Source organism: Silene latifolia, chromosome 1 (assembly GCF_048544455.1).
Source record: "Silene latifolia isolate original U9 population chromosome 1, ASM4854445v1, whole genome shotgun sequence".
NCBI lineage: Eukaryota > Viridiplantae > Streptophyta > Magnoliopsida > Caryophyllales > Caryophyllaceae > Silene > Silene latifolia.
The window spans coordinates 6,260,094-6,286,566 of NC_133526.1; the positions used below are offsets into that span (position 1 = coordinate 6,260,094).

The following is a 26,473-nucleotide window of genomic DNA, read 5'->3' on the forward strand; positions in this document are numbered from 1 at the left end:
AAATGTTCTTGTTTGTTGTAAATACTTAGAAGTGATCAAATGCGAGTTTGGGCCGGATATGAGCTTGATTCACATTAAATATTTGGCGCAAGGGAGTTAGCGAGCCGGATGAACCAGGTTTAATGAACAGGATGAATCATGAACCCGAATACACTCTGTATTCTTATCAACACATTCTTGCTTCATTTGTCTCTATATTTTTTTTAGGGATATTCTCTCGTGTACCCCTGAACTTTTTCGTTTTCTATGGTGTACCCCTCGTTTTTCGCAAAAAAAACTTTGACCGACAATAATTCTATGTTACGAGTTCAGAAAACGGTAATTTTTTTTTTAAACCAATTATCTCGTCAAGGCCTTCAATTTAAAAAAAAATTCACCGTTTTTTAAACTTGTAGCCGGTAGTTATGGTTAGTCAAACATTTTTTAACGAATAAACTTTGACCGACCATAATTCCCGACTACGAGTTGAGACGTCGGTGAATTTTTTTTTAAACGGAAGACCTCTTAAAGACGACCAATTTGGAAAAAAAATTTATCGTATTCTGAACTTGTAGCCAAGAGTTATTGAATGTCAGTTTTTTTGCATGGAAAGAGGGGTATATCATAGAAAATGAAAAAGTTGAGGGGTACACGAGAGAATATCCCTTTTTTTACCTTTGATAAAAATTATCATAAGAAAAAAGTAAGCAATTGATTGAAACAGAAGGAGTTAAAAGTAGAAGGATGTCATAATCAATACCATTATCTTATCATACAACCTGACCAAGCAACTACTAGAACTATCAAGACATTCACTTGGGTTGAAAAGGAGAAGAATTGTCAAGAACATTCAGGGCTATACATGCAACATCCATAACCTCCTCTATATATACTTGTGCAAATTAACTTAGGATTATGTATTACATACTTCTAATATTCAATAACCACCAAATTTACATAAAAAATACAAAAATACTTGTATAAGACGATTTTACACAAATATGTCAGCGGTGAACAACTTAGTAGACAACTTAAAGAACATGTCTCTTGATAAGTGGGACCCAATGTATTGGGCCACACAAGCATGTCCAGTATTGAACAGCCCAGTGGACTGGAAAGAAACCGAAAAGGCCCATATCTTCATGGTTGATCTCCCTGGGGTGAACAAAGAAGAGGTTAAGGTAGAGGTTGATCAAGAAAGAGTCCTTGAAATTAGTGGGGATAGAGGTGGAGTTACTAATCATGAGGAATCGGCTAATGATGGCGGTGTGTGGCACCGTGTTGAGAGGGCTAGGGGTAAGTTCTTGAGAAGGTTTCGATTGCCGGAGAATGCTAAGGTTGATGAGGTTAAGGCTGAGATGGAGAATGGTGTGCTTAAGGTAGTTGTTCCTAAGCAGGAGGTTAAGAAGGTTGAAAGGAAGGTTGTTGAAATTGAGGAGAAGTGAGGTTTATGTTTTACTCATTAGAGGAAAATATTAATGTGTGTTTGAATAAAAAATAAAAAAAGTTTGTATCATTGTATGAAATTTCTCGTGTGATAATATTAGTACCATATTATTTTACTATTAAAAACTCGTGTTATATTATGTTCTGAAATACTATTATTTGTGAATTTTATGGTTTTTTTAAATAAAGGTAAGAATTTCCTATATTTCGTGTATGTAATATTGAGTTGAGCAAAATAATTTACTAAACTTTATAAATTCAATAATGTAATTCAATATGAATTATAAGGCGATATGTTAAGGAACACCGATATAAGTCGCTGTATCCACCACGGCGATATGTCAAGGAACACCTGAACTAATCTGTTGGGGAATGATCAAATGCAGTCATGCAGCTGAAAGTTAATTGAACTGTTTCAGCACAGAATGATGCAAGATTCAATGGTTCCATTTTGTAGTAAAAGCAATCATTCATTCATAAAATACAATTCGAGTTTCAACAAAATCGTTTTACACATGCAAAATAGTATAATGACATAATTACATCATAATAAACACAATTTAAATGGAAATCAATCTTTAACTATAAATGTTCATATCAAAGTTCCACACACTAAGTAGTCCGTCTCACAGAATATCAAGGACAACCTTCGGCTTATTACTGATATTGCCTTTCTGGAGAGGATCAACTGTAAGAAAACATACAAGCAATGGAGCTTATAATGCTGCTGTCGCCGGAGTGCTCTTGGTAGGATTGAAAGCCTTCTGTTGGCCACAAGAGACGTTGAGTCCAGCTTTCTCTCGGCCAATACCCATCTTGTCGGCGTAGTATAAGTAGTGAGTGATAATAGTGTTCATCTCCTGAACATCTTCACCCTGACCACAAAGTTGATCCCCATATAAGACATTCATGGTGGTACCAAAACCAGTGATGCGGTGTGACAAAGTATCGTTCTTGGTAGGCTTCCAGCCTGCAGCCTCTCCGCAAAATGCTTGATGTGCTGACGGCTGTCCCTTCTTGATGGGTGTCATCCATCTCCATATTGCAGCCTGGAAGGCTAGTGTTGCATTCTGCTCAATGTATTCGGGATGGTTTAGTAGATCCACCTTCAGTGCCTCCCCTGTCGCACCATAGTTCACGTTCCTGCGATAAAAGCAACAACCATCATCAGACTCTCATCAAGAACTGACCTGAACCGGATCCGCTTTTTTCCAACTAATTCCACAAACAACAACATCAGAGCCTTAATCCCAAAATGATTTGGGGTCGGCTGACATGAATCATCCTTTGGAACCGTCCATGGGTGATCGCACACCTCCAAAGAGCGAAAATATAGAAAAGGAAAAGTGAAAAACAAAAGGGGAGTGAAACATGATACAAAAGCCAAGGTAAACTTACAGGTTTTAAAATCGGGGTCCGGAATTCTTTTATAAAAACTTAGAAGTTAAATCGAGAATAAAAGATTAAAACGATTTTGAAAACCGAAGTAAAAAATAAGGGTCCGGGATACCTTAAAAGTGAACCAAGTCTTAATATATTTGATTAGCTTCACAAATTTCTTATCTTCATTACACATAATTAGACAAAAACATTACCATTCTCAGTCATCGTGTTTTCTATATAACAAATGTTCTCTTTTCTCTAGTGTCATACAGCATTAGACTAGGGCGCTGAATCATAAGACATGCACAAGGAACGAAAACAAGAGAAACTATGACGGTCTTAGTGTAAAAAGACAGCAGAACATTAACTCATACAGTCACACATCACATAACAAGCAGCTTCATAGCATGCCTCAAGTTGAAATGCATAGGCAGCCTAAATAGCAGAGTGAATACGAAAAGTCTTCGTACCAGTATATAGGCAATGCCCCTCGGCCGAAATAGGCAACTCCAGGAGTGCATGGATATCTGTACTTGTAAAAGTCATCACAGTAGTCCTGGCTTGGGCTCAATTCCCTGTTGTAGCAAAGTCCCCAAGCTGATGGTCCACCCTCGACAACGTTATAACCGCCTGAAACAGATAACCGCGACGTCATGTCAAGGTTACAAATACCAATTTTGTAATTACAGTACTATACCCAAGCTTATTCAGGAGATAAATGACAAATCATAATAAACATGACCAAAACTGACAAACTCAGACTAGAGAGACCCAACAATCCAACATGTAGCAGCCCAACCCCAAAGTACACGAAGTTCCCGAAATGACCCAACCCAACGAATCATACCCGTAACAGACCAAAATCAACTGTCGAGAAGGTCTCAAAAATTTCACCATTCGTGCCCATAATTTTTTTGAGGTTCACCCAAATTACCAACACAAATTCTCATTGAAGACGGGCATATCCGTCACAAGCTGAAGACGGGTCACGTAAGACAAGCTGAATGCTTTTGTCTTATCTACCCACTTGGGTATTACTTGACCCGTCTTCAGCTTGTGATGGATATGCCCGTCTTCAATGCGACTTGCTGACCAACCAATCTACCACCAAAAACAACACCATCAACAAAAATCACCACAAAAGAAAACTTTTTCGTCAAGTCTAAGACAAGAATCTACCCAAATTACCAATCTACCACCAAAAACAATACCATTAACCAAAATCACCACCATAGCCTTAGTCCCAAAATGATTTGGGATCGGCTGACATGATTACATGAATCATCATTTGAAACCATCCACTCGTCCAAGGCTTCCAATAGGGCTTGATAATACCGAAATTGAAGATAAAATTACCAATACACCACAAAAAATAAAACCTTTAAAAACCAAAATCACCACAAAAAACAAAACTTTTTATCTCAAATCTAACACAAAATTACCAATCAACCACCAAAAACAATAGCATTAATCAAAATCACCACAAAAAACAACTTTTTATCTCAAATCTAACACAAAATTACCAATCAACCACCAAAAACAATAGCATTAACCAAAATCACCACAAAAAACAAAACTTTTTATCTCAAATCTAACACAAAATTACCAATCAACCACCAAAAACAATAGCATTAATCAAAATCACCACAAAAAACAACTTTTTATCTCAAATCTAACACAAAATTACCAATCAACCACCAAAAACAATACCATTAACCAAAATCAGCATAAAAGAACAAACTTTTTATCTCAAATCTAAGACAAGTACCTACCTAAATTACCAATCTACTACCAAAAACAATACCATTAACAAAAATCACCACAACAACAACATCATAGCCTTAGTCCCAAAATGTGATTTGGGATCGGCCGACATGAATCATCATTTAAAACCGTCCAGGGATTCCAAAGGGCTCGACAATATACACAAATTGAAGCAAAAAGATAAAAAGAAGACAAAATTGAATCTAAAATCAAAATTAAAGAAGACTTACAAGAAGTTTTAGCACCAACATGACCCAAAAAAGCAGCAACTTCAAGCATACTCATAAGATTACCACCAGTAGTACCAAACCCAAGATGTTGATACCCAGCTGAAGCAACTATAAAAGCTTGATAATCCCAAAACCCAACAGCATGAGCTGTTGGCCAATTCCTGTACTTATACAAATCTTCAAATTGATAAACTTGAAAATAATCTGAAATTGTTCCATTACAACAATACTTAGACCATTGTTCACATTCCCATCCTTTAGTACAAACTTTCTGTCCCTTAACTGTTTTCATTTTAACTACTTCTGATAAGTCTGAAACTGCAATTTCCGCCATTAATGCAAGTGTTAGAGCTAGAAAAAGCACCATTTTTGGGGATTTTTTGGAGGTCATTTTGAGATGGGTAGTGTTGTTTTGGTGAATTGCAGATGGGTTTTTGTGTATTTGAGGTGGTGTGTTTGTTTTGCGTCGGTGCGAAGGAATGATTGAGGAGAGAAGGAGAAGGAGATGGACGGTTGTGATTTGATGGTGAGGATGATGGATGGTGGAGATTTGATGATGGTGGGGTTTGGTTGTTGAGGAGTTGTAGTTTGGGAATAGAATAAGTGACAGGCTGGAGTGTGATGAGTTAACTTCCTATAGCACCGACAGTTAGTCAGATACTGTTGTCACAAACGATTGTTTAAGACGGTAATATCTGTCTTAAATTTAAAAGGAATAGATGAGATAAAAAGAGAATATCGATGGTGTATAAATTAACAAATAATTTGTCATATATATTTAAGACCTTGTTTATTTAGGCTGAACAAGATTAAATTGAACTGAATTGAGTTGAAGTGAGTTGAACTGCGCTAGGATGAATACAGTTGAAATAAACTGAGCTGAAATGAACTGAATCAGAGTTGAGAAATTAAGCCGAATGCTGAACTGAACTTATAGGAGCTGAACTGAACTTATAGGAGCTGAATTGAACTGAACTGAACTTATAAGAACTGAACTGAAATGAACTTATAGGAATCGAATCGAACTTATAAGAAATTTGACTAAACTTATATGAAATTTACTTATAGAAATTGAACTGAACTTATAAAAATTTTACGCTTTATATATATTATTTTTTCTTACAATTACTACAATACATTACAATAAAAAATAAATTACATATTACATTTTTTTTCTAACCATCTATTTCCATATTATCATCCTACTCGTCACTTTCATCTTCATCTTCATTTTCACTGACATCATCGAATTCATCTTTTTTTTTTTCCAACCATCTATTTTTTTAAGAATAATGTATATAGGATAATTTTAATATTGGATTTTTTTTGCATTGATTTTAATGAAAAGGGAACTATTTTTTTCAATTCGTCAATATTAAAAAAGCGGGTATAAATTTATACTCCCTCCGTACCACACCAAAGGTAACGTAGGGGAAAATGAAGTATTTAAGAAAAAGTGGAAAAAGTAAGGGTAAAGAGGTAAAAAAATAGGTGGGGTATGTAATTGTGGGTTTAATTGTGGGTTGGTAGGTGGGGTATGTAATGGCATTTTGTGTAAATATCAAATGGGTATATGGATAACTAGGTAATGTTGTGGGCCAAATAAGGAATGTTACCTTTGGTGTGGTACGTCCGTTTATAGTAAGTGTTACCTTTGGTCTGGTACGGAGGGAGTAGTTAATAATACGTTGTATGAACTTGTCTAAACTGAACTTATAGGAGTTGAATCGACTTATAAAATCGAATCGAATCGAACTTATAAGAGCCGAATCGAATCGAACTTATAGAATCGAATAACTAAACTTATAAACCGAATCAACTTAAAAGCGAATAGAAGTCTAAAAGAACAGGGTCTAAGTGATGAATATTTAACCCATTTTTATATTGAAGTCAATGTTTTGAGGGAGAGAACTAAAGTATAATATTAGTAAATAAATAAATAACGTCACGTTTGATTGTTGAGATGCTTTTGTCGGTCAAAATCTAAAACTTACTCCATGAGTTAGGTTTATGTATTTAAAATTGTCTTTTAAGTATATGATAAATGATTGGAGATATCATTGAGACGAAGGGTAATTGTAGGCTGCCTTGTACCCGTATTCACCAAGCAAAACTCAAATCAATGACGGCCCTATTACTTATGGCAGGTACAAGTTTTCAAAACCATATTTGTTCGGTTGTTCCAGGCTGGGGGAAATTGGAATTCATACCTGTCTCATTTAGTCATTAACCCGCCAAACCATATTTTATTCGACAATCTTTTCCAATAAAAGTAGTTCAATTGATTGTTGAATTGTTGTTGTCAGTCAAAATCTATAATAAGTCGTGAATAAAGTGAAAGTGAAAGTGAAAGCGAATTTTTTTTCTTATTAAGTACTCCGTATTTACTGATTATATCCCCATATAACCTAATCTGGTTGTACAACTCGGATAATACACCTAAAAAAACATACTAATAAACCGTCCACTCGATACTTTTCTTTGCAAAATTCTGGACGAAAGCATAATTACAAAACTCCTGCTAATAAACGGGCTATTTTGGAAATTAGGAAATAAGGATAACAAAGAAAAAGAGATTTTTATTAGCGATTTAAATAAAGGTAACACTATATTAGATTCGTCACTATAACCACCAAAAATGTCGCCTAAAAAAAATGCCATAGGTATCCGAACAGAGTAAAATTGCACATAAATACCAAGGCCTTAATCCCATAAGCATGATAATGAGAAGCTTTTCAAGGCTCAAAGCAATGCTTGACGGACATTTTCAGTCGTACAAACTTTTGAATTTGTAAGCACATTAAGTGGCATAAAAGAGATAAAAATGAGAACAAAAGTCATTCTGACCATTTTATGCCGATTACTTCTACAATTAAAAATCTGATCAGGTTCAGGCGGGGGTGGCAGCTTCTGTGGGTTCATCAAACGTAAATGGAATAGGCTTAGTTGGGGCGGGTAAGCGTCCAATACTGTCAACCTTATCTTTGATCTTTGGTGGAGGCCGAGCTGCTTTAGGTAGTAATCTACCTTTCTTAACAAACCATTCTGGCTTAAGCAATGCTTTGAAACCCAACTTATTGTAATGGACTCTCCTGACAGTTCCCCCAGCTGCTTCGACAGCAGCTTTTGCTCTAACCGTCACCCTAGATACCTGTATCAAATCCACATCAGCTGTTATTATAGTTGGGAGCGAGAGATTAAAGAGAAGTAACAGTAGCACCCTAGATACCAGTATTTAAGAACCAGGCTCAAGAGCAACGGTAACATCAGGAGCATGTCCGAAACAATAAAACATCGGTGTGTAATTGGCCCAAAAAAACAACAACATCAGAGCCTTAATCCCAAAATGATTTGGGGTCGGCTGACATGAATCATCCTTTAGAACCGTGCATGGGTGAACGCACACCTCAAAATGCCAACAAAATAGAAAAGGAAAAATGAAAAACAAAAGGGAGAGTGAAACATAATACAAAGGTCAAGGTAAACTTATACTTCGTAGGTTTTAAAAATCGAAGTCTGGATTTCTTTTATAAAAACTTGAAATTTAAATCGAGAATAAAGATTTGAAAACCGAAGTAAAATTTAAGGGCCAGAATACCTTAAAAGTGAACCAAGTAAAAATATACTCCGTATAAGAAATTAGTTGGTAAAAAAGGTGTAATTGGCCTCTTTAAGTTGGCAAATAAAGGTTCTCGAGTTCAGGGGTTGGGTGACTAAATATTATTTCCCCTATTTTTCATAAATGTCATATTTTTCCTTTTTTTCGCCTAATCAATGGGATTGCGCCATCTCTGAATTTGTCAAGCTTTTTGCAGTGAAATAGTTTTTAGTTTCTCCCACGTTGTAAATTTGAGCCAGGTATACCATTTCTCTTACGGCACACCAGTTCAACGTACCTCTACGCTTATATATTTGTGCCGCAGTAAATGAAAGAATTCCACAGAATAGGAAGGAGTACCACCACTTTAACCTTTAATACAATCACATACGACAGGCAAGGAAAGAAGGGAGATAGAAACAAACAAAATGATAAGGAGTCTGGGTAAATTAGAAGCATTTTCGTATTACCTCCAAATGAATAGGCCAGACTATTTGTTCGCAACCACGTCCCATTAGCCTGACTCCATCTCCTATCTGCTTTCCTATGGCTCCCACATCCTTCAAGAGTCAAGGCATATGGACAAGACCAACGAATATTAGGCGGGGGAAACAAATATTTGAGCACAGCTTGACGTAATTAAAAAGGCAAACCTTCAGCGTTTTCATTGTAATCAGTTCAGATGAGTCAATCATCCCCATGTTTATGAGCTTGGCAATCTTTCCTAAGCCACATGGCTGCAAAGAAGACAGCAGCAATACGCAAATCAAACAAAGTTTAAGATTTTGATTGTAAACAGAAACTTGTATGAGACGATCTTACGTATAAGATGACTTAATTAACCATATTAAATCATAAATGATGATTATTTGGGTTGGTCTGACATACAAGACCGACTCATACAAGACTCACTGCAGATTGTCAATACCAAAATGGAAAATTTGTTGGTACAGAACCGTGGATACCAAAATCAGATGACAGCCAATCTCAGTAAACAAAAAATTCAACCTTTATATCGAAATAAAAATAACAAATCGGGCTCAGAACAATACAATAACTCTTGCGGTCAATACAAACATCTAAGTTATAATATAACTCTCAAATTACCATTAATGCAGTCACGCTAATTATAAGAAGACATTAAGGTTTCCTCAAATGTTTAAGTTTCTCCAAGAACACTAATGCGTGCTTGTACTTGCAATATTTTATTTTTACATCTAACTCTCTTTCATCATTTCTTCACAACTACCCACCTAAACTTCACTTCATTCAATCCTACCATAATCACTCCTACAAGTGATACAACTATGGTTTCTAACCATCCCCTCTCTCCCTCTCGCTTTACGCTTACTGAAAATAGCTTCAAATATCAATATTGATGTCTATTTATAGAGAAAAGAAAAAGTAAGTTGATATAATTTTTATTTGTATATCCGTCCCCTCCCTACCCCGCAATTTGCGGGAGCGTTGTTGTATCGTTTTAAGTCTTTAACCATGAAAATGTCATCAAAAAGAAAAAAAAAAAGAAAAGGTCTTTATCTCTTTGATAGATGAACCATCTCAACCAAACCTTAAGGTGATGGTTGAGGCTCAATTATTATATTTAATCCTATTACGCCCCCCTCACTCGAATGTCCATTGGGCTTGAAGAGTGGTTAGTGCACAAGCCCAGTTATTATATTTATTCCTATTATCTTTCATCTCCATTCTCTCATCGAACTCCTCAAATCCCTAATCTCCATTGTCCATATCCCTAGTAAAATCCCCATTTTCATGAATATTTCTTCTCCCTCATCCTATCATCCATGGCCATGATAGGATAACCTATCATAGTTATTCATGCTATAGATAGCAATGTTTCTGGGCGATGTACATGAGAAAATAAAAGATTTATGAGGGGATAAGACGATAAATAAGAGAAGCACACAATGTTGAGAGGATTACGGATAAAAATCATGTTCAGCACCACAAAATTTCGTTGTCAACATTTTCAATAATTAAACAATCAAATAAAATAAAAATTAGACCAAAATTGTTTATATTATTTTTCTCTATAAATAGAGATCAATATAAATATGATTAGAGTTATTTTAATAGAGATAACATTCATGTCTAACAATGATCCCACGTCACGCCAATTAACCAAACTAAACCAAAGCCCTTGTGAGTTTCACTGAAAGATTTGAAGCAACACTAGTAGGAATAGTGGAAAAGTGAGTTTGGTCCTTCGCATCCGATGCTCAAACGTGGGCTAGAACATACAAGTAGTTGCTGAACCACTAACTCTAAAACTCGATTACCATGTTTTCACCACATCAAAGGAATCTTCCATCTCAAGCCAAAAATTTTCTAATTTGAAGAGTCTTCTAGATGTGCAAGGATTTTTAACCCCAACAATTATAGATAATCAAGCCAGCTTCAGTGTTTGAGAATGCTATTAACTTTCTAGAATCATGAAACAGGTCGTAATCAAGTTTCATGAAGTATATAGGATGTGTGAGTACACTAAAATGTTTCGCTACCATCAGTAATATGAAGAAAGAAGTTAAGGACCACCGGCCAGACATCATGTATTCCATAACTCAAATAGTATCAGACGTGAGTCATCAAAGTTTCTTTTAGATAGCCTTTGCTTAATTCCCCTTTGTGCATTCTCAAAGGCCTATAAGTTGGCCTTTCTCACTATGGCTTCCTAGCTGTAAACCATCCTATATATCATCTTTCCAGAACTTTTTTTTTCTTTATTCTTTCACCTGCTCCCTAGACATTCAACAGGAGTAAATAGATTGACGACTCCAAGTAGCATAGGTTTACCAAGGACGGCTAGAAAGCTGATTATCATTACCATTATTAAACTTGTGCCTATAAAGAGCCTCCTGTTTAAAGCAGGGTACGGCAACTCAACACAAAATTAAGTCCACTTTTTAAGAATAATATAGCTAGAGAAATGATAATCCACATTAACATCAACACAAAATCATAGTTCTAAAACTCGCATCATCTAATGGCAAGAAAAGATAAATTTATGTCACTGCTCACTAGATAGTTTACAGGGTTACCTAATTCGCTCCCCCGACGAATTGCGAATTAATTCGCAATTCGTTTTCATCTTAATTCGTCCCAATTCGCTGAGATGAGCGAATTATACGATTATGCTAAAAACCAAAAAAATCAGGAAAAATTGAAGTATAGACAAGATACCTGATTATTTTGAAGTTTGAACTTTGAAGCCAAGCACAATGATTTGATTCACTATTGTAGATTTGTAGATTTAGCTTTAATTTGATTTTCATTTCTGACAGGAAGATGATATTTTTTTAGCTTTGTTGATATAAAAGGATAATCCTTTTGCGAATTGGATTCGACGAATTACCGAATTTTAAAATAATGTAATTCGCCAGCGAATCGCGAATTAGAATTAAGAAAACGAATTGAACGAATTGCGAATCCGGTAACCCTGAGTTTAATTGCTCCAGGATCACAAGGCAACTCTCAGAGCAAAAAAAAGTAGACAATAGATTCAGATAAAAGCAACCAAATAATACGCCATTACAATTATGATTTATGAACACAAACATTGCTCTTATTCAAATATTAGGGGGCCTATTAAAACCTACAAAAGTTGGTGGATTTATAACCTACTAAAGCAAGTAAAGCATATTTTTCAATAACCCAAACTAAGCAAAGCTTTAACTTCACTGAACTCGTAGAGTCCCGGGTACGTGTAATATCGTATGTTGCTTTGGAATGTCAAGTTAATTTATCAAGTAAAAGTACCACCGGGATACATTACCTGGTAAGTATGTTCTCATTTCATTTTATTTTACAGTTTTGGCCTTTTCTTGGACTCGGCCTTCAGGAAGGAGGAAGGTTCTAAGACTGAGAAGCGAAAGAGGAAAAGAGAGGTGCAGCAAGTTCCAGATCAAAGGGAGTTTGTGCAACAACCAGTTCTTCAAAAGTGGGTATTAGTCACTCTCTAGTCACATTCAACCTAGTTGAAACATCGAAAGAGTTGCATTAACAATCCTAAAAATTATCCCTAGAATATCTCACAAGAACCTCTACTTGCTGATTGTGAAGTAGTAGATCACCAGTAGCTTTCTAGATCAATATTGTAGCAGAAAACCGCTCAGAACAGCGATAATGTTCAAGAACACCCTCCCTTTCTCGGCCATATGCAAGACATTAAGGTAAGGACAAATTGACAATTGAAAATAATCGAAAAAACATGATGGTCTACATTAAGAAGCAGCCTATACACAATCATGCCGAATCTCAATAATTGGCAATCCCAAGCAACACTCACACAGAACTACAGAAGGCAATACGCCAAACAGAAGGAAAAATGAAAAAGGTTCAATCTTTCTCTTCCATAGTGATCATATACATTAACACTTGAATATTTCTCATCTCTATAACAACAAGAGCACCATCCAAGCTTGTAGCTATTACCCTTGCATCAAAGAGAACGCCTTTCAAACCCGTGATCACACATCATTTCACCATGAACATTACCCCAAACAAATCTTGTCCTAACATTGTTCCCTAAAACCCGCGTCTAATAGATATCAACCAAGTAGTCCAAACAATTCAACGAGTCATTTTGATAAATACTAGTGGCGGAACTAGGGGATTAGTAAAGTTGCTCACTCGCCTTTGGACAATGAAAAAATTGAAATCTTGCCTTTGTTGGAGAGAAGGGGAGGGAAGGGAGAATGGAGGAGGTGATTTTCCTTCCAAATCTTGCCTTTGTTGGATCCATTTTCCCTTCCCTCCAAATCCCTCCACCTCCATTTTGCTAACCAAACAATGGATTTCCCATCCCTTCAAATCACTCCCTCCCTTTCCTTTCAAATCCTTCAATCCAAACATACCCTTATTACTTAAATTTTCGATCTTTTTTCCAGTTTACCTTATATCACTACTAGTACTCCCCCCAACTAAAAATCATGGTTCCGCCATTGTTATTACTCTTATCATACGATTCATACGCAATCAAAAACAACAATTTAGCTAATCAAACACATTGTAAACACCAATTTAGATCAAAACCCTAATTCCAATGCAATCAACAAAATCAAAAACAACAAAGTAGAGAAACATAACCTGAAATTCAAGACTAAAAGGGTTCTTAAACCCTCTTTTAGGAAGCCTACGCCGCAAAGGAGTCTGACCGCCTTCGAACCCGAATTTAGCAGTACCACGAGCCTTCTGACCCTTATGCCCACGACCAGCAGTCTTACCCAAACCCGACCCAATACCACGCCCTTTCCTCTTCTTTTGTTTGGTGGCACCCGGGTTATCCCTTATATCATTCAGCACTAGTGGACCACCAGTGTACGCCCTTTTCGACGAATACCCGAGATCGAAAAGGGAACCATTGAAGGCAGGGATTGGTGGGATTGGGGATTTGGAAAAGAGGGTATGTGTGATGGAGGGTGGAGAGGGGGAAATGTAGGGTTTTGTTAGGGTTTGGATTGATGTTGAGATTAGCCTTCTTAACATTGTTGCTTGAGGTTGGAGGTTGAAGAAGCAGGAGAGGGAGGGGAGAAATGAGGGAAGAAGTGTGTTGAATTGTGGAAGTGAGGAAGAAGGGTTTTAGGCTTGGTTTGATTTCGTGTTCATTGCCTTCGCGGTGCGCACCGTAGATAGCGGCTACGGTTACCCAGGAAAAAAAAGAAAAAAAAAAGGTGTGTTTGCGTTGGTGAGGTCGATTTTGCTCGTACCTGATTTAGATGGATGAATAATTCCCGAAATTGTATTAATTAAATAGAACGTGGTCAGAGGAAATGGATTTGGACAACTATTTTAGTACGACGAAAATATATATCCCTCACAAAGACTCTCCACGCCAATACGCCTTCCTCGCGTTGAAGTTACTCTCACCCCTTGTATTGGTGTCATCTTCCACATCAGCCAATCACCATATTTAATCTACTCACCATTTGTAGACAAACAAAACGCACAACCCTTAAAAAAAGTTAGCATATAATAACTTAATCAACAATTTGAATTGAGCTATAGTTTGGATTAGAGGTTATCATGAGCCCGGCTGGGTTTGGGTCGGGCCCAATAAATAAATTAAGCCCAAGTGGACGGGCCAAGTCGGGCCGGGCTATAAGTGCAGGCCTATTTTATCAGCCCAAGTGGCCTTAAGCGGGCTTTCGGGCTGATTTGGGCCAATTCGGGCTAAATATTTTTCCTCTTGAAATAAGTTTAGAAATCCCCATTATGAAGTTATATACTTTGTGTATTTGTTATCAATATTTTCGTATAGAATTGTGTGATTTTTTTCGAGTATTGTTAATTATGAAATAGTAACCTAATGTAGCTTTTATGAACGTATTGTTTGAGGTGACTCATACAAACTAAATACACAATTTGTAGTAGTGTAATAACACATTTGAGTGTGGTGCTCACTCTATGTTGTAGTGTTGTAATTGATTTGATATTTGTTGTTCTCTAAGCTCAAAAACATTGACTTAACACGCCGATAATGGTAAACAATTTATCGGCATTAATATGATACAAAATCATTAGCTCATTTTTTATCATATAAATACTAGTAAAGGAAAATACTAAGCCTTATCAAACTAATACATGTAAACAAGTTATTACGGCTTATTTACAATACAACATTTGATTGGTTAATTATTTTACTAAATGTTTATTAATGTTCTTAAATTGTACATATTCGTAAATTTTGCATATGTTCGGGCCGGGCCAAAGTTCGGGCCGTGAAGGCGGCCCAAACCTGGCCCTATTATATTAAATCGGACCGGGCCAAATTTCGGGCCGTGAAGGCGGCCCAAACCTGGCCCTATTATATTAAATCGGGCCATGGACCTCAGGCCGTGCTCTTTTCGGGCTTAAAATCGAGGCCCAAGTCCGGGGAAATTGGGTTGGGTTAAGCCGGGTCGGGCTAACGGGCCTGGACCATATGATCAGCTCTAGTTTGGATTTGTTGAGTGATACAGAATGGATTTAATACATTACAATGTTTGGTTGAGATGTTTTGGAATGAAGTTCCATAAATTTTAACTTCATTCCAATCTGTTAGAATCCTTTACTCCACTCCTTCCAAGATTCAAACTTCATTATCAAACTTTATTATTATCATATATTCAATGCTTGAACTAAAGAGCACAAATAAGTATGAGACTAGATTTCATGCTCGGGTGTTGCCCGGGTAATATCTTAATAGTGACGCTGAGGTAAGGTGGATTAATATTCAATAAAATAATGTATCTTTGAAATACTTTTGTGTTCATGCAGTAATCAAATACTCCCTCTGTCCCGGTCATTTGTTGTCCTTTTCCATTTTGGGTGTCTCAGTCATTTGTTGTCCTTTCTATTTTAAGAATGAAAACGGACCAAAATATAACGATGTTATTTTGGCAAACTTAGTTATAAGAGGAATTCTTTTTTACATTAAACTTAGTTAATGTGCAAATGATAATTAGGATGTTTAGAGCATCCACAATGGTAAGCAACAACCCAACTAGCTTAACTTTCCACATCACCTTTTTGAGCTATAACACTTTTAAGTTACAAACTCCTCCAATGGTTAAGCTATAAGAGTTGTTGCTTAAATGAATTTACAAACATTTATTTAATTGGCATATATCACTTTGTGGGTCCATTTGAGCTACTAGCTCCATGGAGCTAGTTGCTCAAACTAAGCTAGTTCATGTGGAGCTCTCCAATGGTTGAGCAACTAGCTTAAAACTTTAAGAATTTGCAAGCAAGTCATTTTACTCAACCATTGGAGATGCTCTTACCGAGTTATTAAAAAGTGATTTCACTGAATAAGGAGCTAATATATTTCCCCTGTTTTAATTGACTTCGTTTTTTTTTCGAAGAGAATTTTGATTGACTTTAATATGTCGTGGTATCGTCATAGTCCTCAATAGATATTATTAAAACAAAAAGCTATTTCATGGTTAGATTATACATCGTTTAATAAGGCAGATTAATATACTATAGTGTTCCACTTAACTTTAGCTGCTAGCAACCAAATTTTATGGTCGGTATCATTAGAATTAGTCGTATTCATGATAATTTTAACCAAACTCAAATAAGCTAACAACTCGTCTATCTTAAGATAAAGGTATATGATAAAACGGGTCAAATATCATCCCATGGGTATATATGACAAATCTTTTGTTTTTCTCAATGTATTTTGCTTTTGTCTTATTCCCCCCGTATAAACGTATTTAACCCGTCATAAAGTAAAGTTAAGACTGATATACCCGTCACAAATACCTTCAAAGGAATATGCAGCAATAGAGAGGTGCATACAAATTGACAAAAAACATAGGATACACTCTAAGATCTAAAGCATTATTTGCTCCAAATTGACAATTGAGTAGAATTGCAGGTGCCCACACGACCTGCAACTAAAGAGGAAAAATCATTAGATCGTTACTTATATGTATCATGTATGTATGAAGAAAGCCAAACGAAAACGAAAATACTTCTAAATATAAGGCTTGTTATATATGTAGTTATTATGAACAGTACTCCGTAACTTTAGTTTCTCTTCTATATATACTTTTTATGCTTATGCGTAATAGGATACTGATAACAAAAAAAGCTTTCCCTAAAAATCTAGGAAGCAACAAAAAGAAAGCTTAAGAACACCGAAATATTTTTCGTAACTCGGTTGATGTACGACAGTTTCAATGCGGATAATTACCTTTGTATATGTTGAATCTTAGATTCTTAAAGACTATAGACAACGATGACCGCTAATAACAATGATTGATTTGCTATTCCTTCCTGAAAAGTAAATAAAGCAATTAAAAACGGATGTACACAAGACAATAAATACATAAACAATAAGATGCCAAATTTTCAACAATATTAATTGCAAATATAAATTTCAACAATAAGGTATCATAAGTTCACAATAAGGATGAACAGTACGAACAACACATGCAAAAAAATAAAATGAAAAAAATAAAAATTAATGTTGTTGTGATTGAAACCATCCAATATTATACGTATATATAGTGCAAATTATGAGCTTTAATATACTAAGACAGATTAAGAGTCCAAGTTAAGCTCAAGGACCAACATTTACCTGCTTAAAAAGATATTTATCTTTTTATAATTTTTTACCCATCTAATAGAAAACTTTTCAATAGTTTATAATTAAGTACTAATATATTTATCTTATTTCAATATTTTATAACTTAAATAATTTACCAAACTTGAACCAATAATAATTTATTCAGCAAAAGATAACTTATTCAATAAAAGCAACGGCCAATGAAATCGCTTCAAAACAATAGCCAATGAAATAGCTTCAAAAGTTCCTCTTTTAAGTATATACGGAGTATATTGATTGATATTGATATTGATTCTAAAAATTCATACCTAGATAGATAAGTATGAGATTCTAAAAATTCATACCTAGATGATATCACATCCCATTTCATTCTAATTTCTATTCATATGTTTTGAACCAAACAACATTTTAAGACCTTTCTCCTCTTTAAGCTAAGTGTATGTTTCCCTAAAAAAAATCATGGTAGCATCAAACTTATAGGACAATGACGCCGTCGTCGTAAAAATGATAGTGAGTAAAAGTTATTTTCAATGAGATTATATAAGCTTGACGCTTTACAATCACACATTTGAGTAGAACACTTTACACCAAAAATTGTGTAATAATAAATCATGTAAAATTCTATAAATGAGTATTATAACACTGGTAATCGTTGGAATGTTAGAAAGCGTTTTTAGAGTAACTCTCACATACGCGTAAAACCACCCAACCCTGACCAGGGCCACCAACCCCGATTGGGGACGTAACAACTTACTTCGACCAAATGCATACAAATAAGTAGAGCAAGGATGCCCCGGTAGGGGCCACTTAGCCCCGATCGAGGTCGTGACTATTTACACTCGGATGCAAAAACTTTTGTATACAAATCCATCTAAGTGTTATGTAATATGTCCCTGAACATCAAACCCGGATAGGGGATGATAAAAACTCCGCCAACACTTATAAGTAAATATCCACTTAGAAGTCTTTAATGGAGCACATGACAAAAGTCATTTATCATAAATATATCCACATAATTACGAACCCAATATTCAATTATATTGTTGGCGCAGTTTACTGCATAGGGAAAATCTGAACAAAGATAAATGTACTCTTGCTTAAGATCCGAGCTGAAATGATAGAAATAGTTATCATGTCGATTTTCAATTATGTAATTGTCCTCTTGCTACCGGAGATAGTTGGCATGAGCTTTCACTGGCCAGACAGTGACCGCTTATTTGTAGACGACAATGTATTTCGACCGTTAGTGTCGGTCAAGGCAGTTATATTTATTCAATCTTAGTAGCTTACTAGTTTAGTATTCACATTGAAGAAGATTGTCTATATTATGTTCTTTCTGTATTCACTCTAAAATCCAAATCGAATCGGAATCAAGACTACTGTTGTTGACATTGTGTACAGTTTGTGTGCGAAGAAAACTCGTAGGTTTGTATTTTTGTTACTACTCATTTCCCACAATATAATGCCAAAACGAGAAATCTATTGCTGAAAATATCGGCGGTACGCTATATTCACGCTTACTCTCCTACTCCGGCTTTACGGATCCTTTATCCCACCGTTGTGTCCCATCTTATTTGCCATTATTTCGACTTTTGACAGATGGAGTATGACTTAAGGGATGACCCTTAAGCGTAAAAAAAATTGTCTGAAGAAATTAGTATGAGACACAAAAATGGGACAAGAATCCGCTGATTGCTATTGTTAGTTACAAACTTTTACCGTAGAGACATTATTGAAGTATTGACCAACATGATGAAATGTCATGGATTTAAAGCCCAACTTGAACACGAATGTTTGTTTGAATTATAATTCTCTAGATGTCATCTCAACGTATAAATGCAATAAATACATCATATTCGTGGTGCATTGAATTAACGAACATTTTACAGTATTATAGTTAGATATAGTCGTAATTTAGAAATAGGATTCAGAATAATTTGAACTCGAATATTTTCAAACTTTGAACATCTATACTAACGCATATTTCTTAAGCACAAATTCTTATACAAATACTATCTTACAACCAGTTGTATACTAGTATTATACAACCGTCTTAAAGTTGTTGAGCTCTTATACAAAGTTGTTGAGCTATTTTACAAGTTATTGAGCTATTTTAAGAAACAATTGAGCTTAATAATTATTTTGTTAAACTCAATAACTTTGTATCATAACTCGATAATTTTGTTAGTAGTGCTCGACAACTTTATAACAAAGCTCAATTACATTAAATAAGTTGTTCATACAACCCGTTGTATGATACATTAACTGAAATTCTTAAGATAAATCATTGTAAGTTTTGCAAGTCATTTCTATGACGCTCTCTAAACAAAAATTTACGGACTACTCATTTTACTTGTTCTTTTTACATCTTTGATATCATGTAAGTAAATTTTCACAATTTTCATTTGGGATTAAAATAAAATAAAGTGAGTTTAACCACTCTCAAAAAAAATAATCCAAATAGACTTTTTAAATTAAAGAACTCTACATTTTAACTTACTATGGGTGTCTTTGGTTTGGGCTGCTGCGTTTTTGTGAAGTCACGGTTGTCTCCGCCACCGTTTTCGTTTGGAGTGAGGTCTGTTTTTGAGGGTTACTTTTTTCTATGTTGAGACTGGTTGGAGAAGGTAGGGTCTGGTGGTGATGGTGGTTGTGTCGGTTGCGGTGGTTCCCCCTTTTTCTAATGCGTAATCAATGTCTTTGTCTTTTATTTATTCAAATAATAACCTTCTTTTGGTTGAGGGTGTCTTGTCCCTCAGCCATTCGGGGACTAGTTTGTCATCTTATTAGGGAGTCAAAAACAACAAATGTAATTTTACGTTCGGCTGGTGTTGGGTCCATCTCTTTCTGGCTTTTTGAGATGGTTTTGGTTAGGGGTCTGTGCAAGTTGCTTACTTTATTGCTGGTTACATCCTTTCTCGCTTTTCTAGGCTACGAGTTTCTTGTCTATTGGGATTGTCCTCTAAAGTGCAGGAGTTTTTGCTCCTTTGGAGACAGATTTTGGTCTGCTTTCCGCCTTTTCCTTCTACGTCCTAGTGACGTAAGTGCACTTTGTGCTTTCCTGATGGTTCAAGCTACTCGTTGGTCTTCAGATGCCCTTTTTCATAGCCAAGGGGATGAATCTCCGAGACACATTTTTGTGTCTTGTTGCGAGTATTTCCCGGCTTTGTCTCATTAAGATGAGTAAAGGTATGATCGACCATTTGCCGCTCTAGCCCTTCAAGGATGATGGGGATGTTGAAGATCTACTTTGTGTGCAGACAGTCGTACGCCATCAACACTCTTATGTTAGCGGATGTAGCTACTATGTGGTTTTTGCTTATGGTGGTATTCCTATAATAAGTGCATTTGACCAAATGAGTCAAATGCCATTTGTATAAACCTAGTTAGGTATATCTTTATTTACAGCTGCAAAAAAAAAAAACTTACTATAAACACCCTTTTATCGTGATATGTCTGATGTCTATAATAAACTAATCAGAATTGTCACGCAATTCAATATACCTATTCGGATCCGCAATTAAAACACAATCCATGTGAACACAATCTACATCACAACTTACTAATCATATTTAAAACTTGAAAAAATATGAATAATAATGATTTGGCTTATAGCTCCAAAATGTTGAAAAGATTAGTCAGGATGACATATAGATGAGGTAAGCATAGTAGTTGGTCACTTGGTCATACGGTATTAAATTAGGAAATACGTAAATACTTTATGTAATAAATATGTGGGTCCACGTCATCCATGAATTCATGATCCCACCCAAATATACGCACACGCTTCTTCCAACTCATTTACCACAAAATCTCATGAAAACGGGCGATATTTGTCATAAACTTATGACGGATACCGTTTTCTCTCGCAAAATACCCATGAGAGGTGAATGGGGAGCACATGGGGTGCCCCACCTTGTCCTCTCTCCCTTTTTGTAAGAGGTCTTCAGCTTGTGACGGGATTAGCCCATCACAGTTAGAGTAGGATCCACGGTTTCATTTTCGTATCGCATCTTCTGTTTTATTGACTTAATTTACTAATATCTCACCCTTTTATGATATCTAAATATTACGAATTGTTTAATTTTAACGTTTAATGTTTATATTTCAAATGGAGAAATATTAGAACACAGAATGGATTATGAAAATAGGACCGAAAATTCGGATTGTATTCTACATTTCTACCTAATAAACCAACTCCCCTATATAAATAATTTCCTTTCACACTCGCCGCTTTTTTTATTATTAAATTCATTATTATAGAGTATTACTCATTATTAGTTGTTTTCATTTTTGTTATTGACTTTTAATCATACCAAATCAATTTTCCCACATGTATTTGTGTTTAAAATATCTTGAGAGGTATTTTCTTATAACATACACTTTAGATTAGTTTGACTTCGAATTTGTCATTGTATATGATTATGTTAAAATAAAGTAAAAAAGTTATTGATATAGTTTTTCTAATGTAAAAGGAGGTACTGGGGAGATTTTTATGCTAATGATTGATATAGTTTTAACTAACTAAGCCAAACGAATTACGCATATTGGATTTTATTAGTGGGTTCGCAATCTACATACATATATAAGTAAATATTTTCACGTTTCACTCATAAGAAATTGAAAAATGAAATCATTATAAATTTATTAAGTACCATTTTAATGAAAGAATCATGAGAATATGTTACATAAGTTTTAATTTCGTGCCTTTAATGTACACGTTCAAAAATCTGGACTTGTCTGCAAAAGCAATCTCGTCAGGCTATATATTCTAGATTTCTAACTCGTCACCTTATAAAAAGAGTGATTGACCTGATATATATAATTCACATACTGTCACATATACTTAAAAATTCATCCTATATACCCAAAGATATCGACTGTGGATTTCCTCGTGGTAAAAAAATCCGTACTTATTTCATTCATTAATTATAGGGTCAACATATTTTAAGTCCCAACTAATCTAAAAAAGCCTTTGGAACTAGGAAGTTTATTGTGATTAGTTCTTTATGTCATGCACATGTAATTTGGTCCCTACATTATCACAAAAAACAACTCAAAATCTTCTAGAAATCCCACAAAATAGAACATTAAAATTTGGAAACATTCTTGTTTCTTCCATTCTTGTCACCTCACATAACCATATATAAACAACCAACCCATAACACACAATTCATAAACCCTTACACCAAAAAAAACAACTCATATTATTTTGAATGAGAGCTGGAATTTTAATTAACAGTTTTACACAAAATCTTTTTAATCTACAAAAATCATCACCTAAAAATAAATTAATATTTGGTAATTACTCCAATTTCAAAAGAATTATTACAAGCATGTCTGCATCTCAAATTAATTGTGAATTTAACAATCCTAGATTGGTTGCCAAGAAATTTTTGGCTGAATCTCAACGTGAAGGTGATGGTGCTACCGTTCGTCGTAGCATTGGAAGGTATGTATTCCTGTCGCATAATAAAGTAAACGTAAATTATTCACTGGAACGACAAAATGGGCAAAATTTAACGAATGCATAGAGAAACTGAATCGTCATTTCTGTCTACGTCATTGTTTGTTGCCCATTTACTATAGGTGGATAGGCGTCTAATTTTTACGAGTTGACGTTACAAAGGGGTCATCAAATAGTCATTATTTTTATTTTATACACGGTTGTCGACGGTAGACACCTGTTCACACCGAAAAGAAAAGAAAATTATGACTTTTTAGATTAATTTTCTAATGATGGTAATAAATTTGATATAATCAACATAATTATGGAAATAAATTCAAATGTTATTTCATGTTTTTATGAAATTAAATATAATAAAAATTGGATTTTGGTGAAATGCAGGCCTGGATTAAAGAATTTTGATCCCTTTCTAATGTTGGATGAATTTTCAGGTAATTTTTAATGCAACAGTTCATCAATTTTAGCAAAGATATTGTTTTTACGTGGGTAATTACTCATTTTTTATATTATTTTTTATTATTACTGCAGTTTCGAAACCAGCTGGATTTCCTGATCATCCTCACAGAGGTTTCGAAACTGTTACCTACATGCTGGAGGTAAATATAACTTTTCTAAGTAATTCTTTTATATGTCGAATATTTCGAGGAAATTGATCGAAATTTGAAACTTTGTATTGTCTCTGAAAATATATGAGTAAATAAATATTCAAAACATATACGCTTTAAACATTTTAGTTACTTTGAGTTTTCCAATTGTCTTTTTAAGGAATGACTTTAAAATTGTAAACGTCACTTCGAAAAAAGGAAAAAATATCATATGTTAAAAAGCGAATAACTTTTTTAATTCATATTCCGAGTCAAACATAAATTTCATGCGAGTAATATGTTACAATATCAATCATTGAATTTTTCGGAGCTAGCTTTGTATGAGACCATTGTATCAGCATAGGAATAAAGTCATGAATCCTGTTGTTAATACGACTTTACAAGGGTCTAACATAAAATGAGACGGTTTTATAAGTGTTATTTAATCGATTTTTTTGGTTGAGCAGGGAGCATTTGCACATCAAGATTTTTCAGGACACAAGGATGTAATAAAAACTGGGGATGTACAAGTAATAACAAATATGTTCTGTTTAAAACCGTCTTACTTTAAGTATGGTGTTTGAAAGACTAAATCAAAGGGGTTTGAATTGTTATTTTTTGTAGTGGATGACAGCAGGAAGAGGAATAGTCCACTCTGAAATGCCTGTTGGAGATGGAGTCAACAAAGGATTACAACTTTGGATCAATTTATCATCTAAGGATAAAATGTATGTTTCGACAATTTTCATTTTGGGTCATCTGTGAATACGTTTTGTATATCCGAGGTTCAATTACTAAAAAGCACATTTTTTGGATTTAGGATTGAGCCAAATTACCAAGAATTGTTGAGGGAAGACATAGCAAGAGCAGAGAAAGACGGTGTGGAGGTACGAATAATTGCTGGGGAGTCGATGGGTGTTCAATCACCCGTTTACACCCGGACTCCAACAATGTACCTTGATTTCACACTTCAACCAGGGGCGGAATTCGCTCAACCTATACCCGATTCCTTTAATGCATTTGTCTACATTGTCGAGGGAGAAGGAGTATTCGGAGTGTCCAAGTCAAAACCAATTCCGGCTCATCATTGTGTTGTTTTAGGCCCCGGGGATGGGCTATGTGTTTGGAATAAGTCATCTGATGTCCTGAGATTTGTCCTAATTGCCGGTCAGCCGATAAACGAGCCGATTGTGCAATATGGTCCATTTGTGATGAACACACAAGCTGAAATTGAGAAGACTTTTGAAGACTATCAACTTTGCAAGAATGGGTTTGAAATGGCTAAGTATTGGAGGTCCCAATAATAATGATGACAAAATTAAGATTAATTAAAATGTTTATTTTATCTGTTTTATTTTCTTTAATTTGGATAATAAAGAACAAAAATTGGTTGGCACTAATGTTGTCTATTCAATTTCTAGTATATTAAGTAATATGATCAATGATTGATTATTTGTTTTCATATTCAATTTTGCAAGTTTTAAGATGTAGTATGAATGCCTTGACCTCTACACATTCTCAGTTTCCACTTGATCTCCATTACTCATTTTTTATATGTTTTTTTCCTTGGTGCGAAAGGACTGACAAATGTAAGATAATACGTGTTTCACATTATGAATATTATCGATTATAACTTTGCCGAATAAGCGATTTGATATTTAATACTCCCTCCATATCAGACCAATGGTAACATTGACTTTTTGACACTATTCACGGTCGTAGTCAATCTTCGATATTATTCTTAATCTATAAGACAAAATATAGTCATGTAAGATTTTGTTTGATTTATCGTATATCAAATTTTTATAATTTTTAATAATGTGTAACTAAAGATTTTGCGTTGTAAAACGTGTATCGACAAGTGTGAAAAAGTCAATGTTACTAACTTACTATGGTATTGAGGGATTACTCCTTACTTTGTGTGTGTCATGTTGCCCAACACCATTCATTGAAAAAAATCTTTGACTGTGAAAAAGTAGTGTTAGGACTTGCAAATGATTACTTCATTCATTTTTTTTAGTAGTGAAGTTGTCACTTCTGAAGATAAGCTAATGATAATTGGCCAATTTTATAAAAGTTAAAATGCTTTTACTCGTAAAGAAATGATATCGTTATGTTACTTTTGTTTCATTTATATTCCCGAGTTTTTTCTATTGTCCATCCTAAGTTAAATACTTCGTATCATATGAAGTGTAATTAGCGTTTGTATTTGTGGACTTTTCAAGACTATGTGTAACAATTATATTTTGAATTAAAACTCAAATATGACTTATAGCGTAATCTGAAAAACAAAAAAAGATGGAGGAATTACGTGGTAGATTGATAGTATGGAATGATTTGAAAGATACGGGTCAAGGAGCAACCAAACAAGCCCTTTGCCTAATCAAAAGGCGGTTTTTTTTTAGTTTGTGTAGGGAGACACAAGATCAATATCATACCGTAGTACAAACAAGGAGTATTCGGATTACCACCTAATTAATTTAAATTGTACTCTTTTTTAGTGTACATTTTGAGAAGTGGTGATGGTTGACCATGGTAAAGTTACCTTTTTAGGAATAATGCACCAAGCAAAGCATGTATCAACCCTCTAAGTGGTTAAAATGGTTGAAGCACTATGAACAATGGGAAACCATGACAAATTAAGGATACCATTTACATTTAGTAAGTGGAAGTGCAAAACTGTTGCAAATTGTTTAAGGAATAGCAAATTCTTGTTCTATCTACCTATACTAAATTAATATTTTACCTGTTTTATTCTTAAAACGGTTGATATAATGTCTTAAGGGACACTAATTGTTTGAAATTAAGTGATGGTTGACCATGGTAAAGTTACCTTTTAGGGTAGTATGCACCAAGAAGCATGTATGAATTAAGTGGTTCAATGGGTTGAAGCACTATGAACAATGGGAAACTATTGTGAATTAAGGATACCATTTACATTTAGTAAGT

The 26,473-nt window shown here is 34.9% G+C and overlaps 4 protein-coding genes across 4 annotated transcripts; 2 read left to right on the forward strand and 2 right to left on the reverse strand.

The window, feature by feature from the left end:
• The first annotated feature begins 757 nt into the window (after positions 1-757).
• LOC141647519 (18.1 kDa class I heat shock protein-like) lies at positions 758-1,549 on the forward strand. Its single transcript, XM_074455770.1, has one exon. It carries the CDS (start codon positions 981-983, stop codon positions 1,422-1,424), a length of 444 nt encoding a protein of 147 aa, XP_074311871.1. The 5' UTR covers positions 758-980; the 3' UTR covers positions 1,425-1,549.
• A 325-nt stretch (positions 1,550-1,874) lies between these two features.
• LOC141595127 (chitinase-like protein 1) lies at positions 1,875-5,472 on the reverse strand. Its single transcript, XM_074415102.1, has 3 exons — positions 4,803-5,472; positions 3,279-3,438; positions 1,875-2,568 (listed from the first exon to the last, which is right to left on the reverse strand). The coding sequence occupies exons 1-3, from the start codon at positions 5,191-5,193 to the stop codon at positions 2,142-2,144; spliced, it is 978 nt and encodes a 325-aa protein (XP_074271203.1). The 5' UTR covers positions 5,194-5,472; the 3' UTR covers positions 1,875-2,141.
• Positions 5,473-7,441: 1,969 nt separating this feature from the next.
• On the reverse strand, positions 7,442-14,112 carry LOC141595131 (uncharacterized). Its single transcript, XM_074415108.1, has 4 exons — positions 13,507-14,112; positions 9,054-9,137; positions 8,871-8,960; positions 7,442-7,953 (listed from the first exon to the last, which is right to left on the reverse strand). The coding sequence occupies exons 1-4, from the start codon at positions 13,903-13,905 to the stop codon at positions 7,693-7,695; spliced, it is 834 nt and encodes a 277-aa protein (XP_074271209.1). The 5' UTR covers positions 13,906-14,112; the 3' UTR covers positions 7,442-7,692.
• Positions 14,113-22,593: 8,481 nt separating this feature from the next.
• Positions 22,594-24,947, forward strand: LOC141595139 (pirin-like protein). Its single transcript, XM_074415113.1, has 6 exons — positions 22,594-22,925; positions 23,322-23,371; positions 23,469-23,536; positions 23,992-24,054; positions 24,149-24,252; positions 24,345-24,947. The coding sequence occupies exons 1-6, from the start codon at positions 22,690-22,692 to the stop codon at positions 24,826-24,828; spliced, it is 1,005 nt and encodes a 334-aa protein (XP_074271214.1). The 5' UTR covers positions 22,594-22,689; the 3' UTR covers positions 24,829-24,947.
• The last annotated feature ends 1,526 nt before the right edge of the window (positions 24,948-26,473 follow it).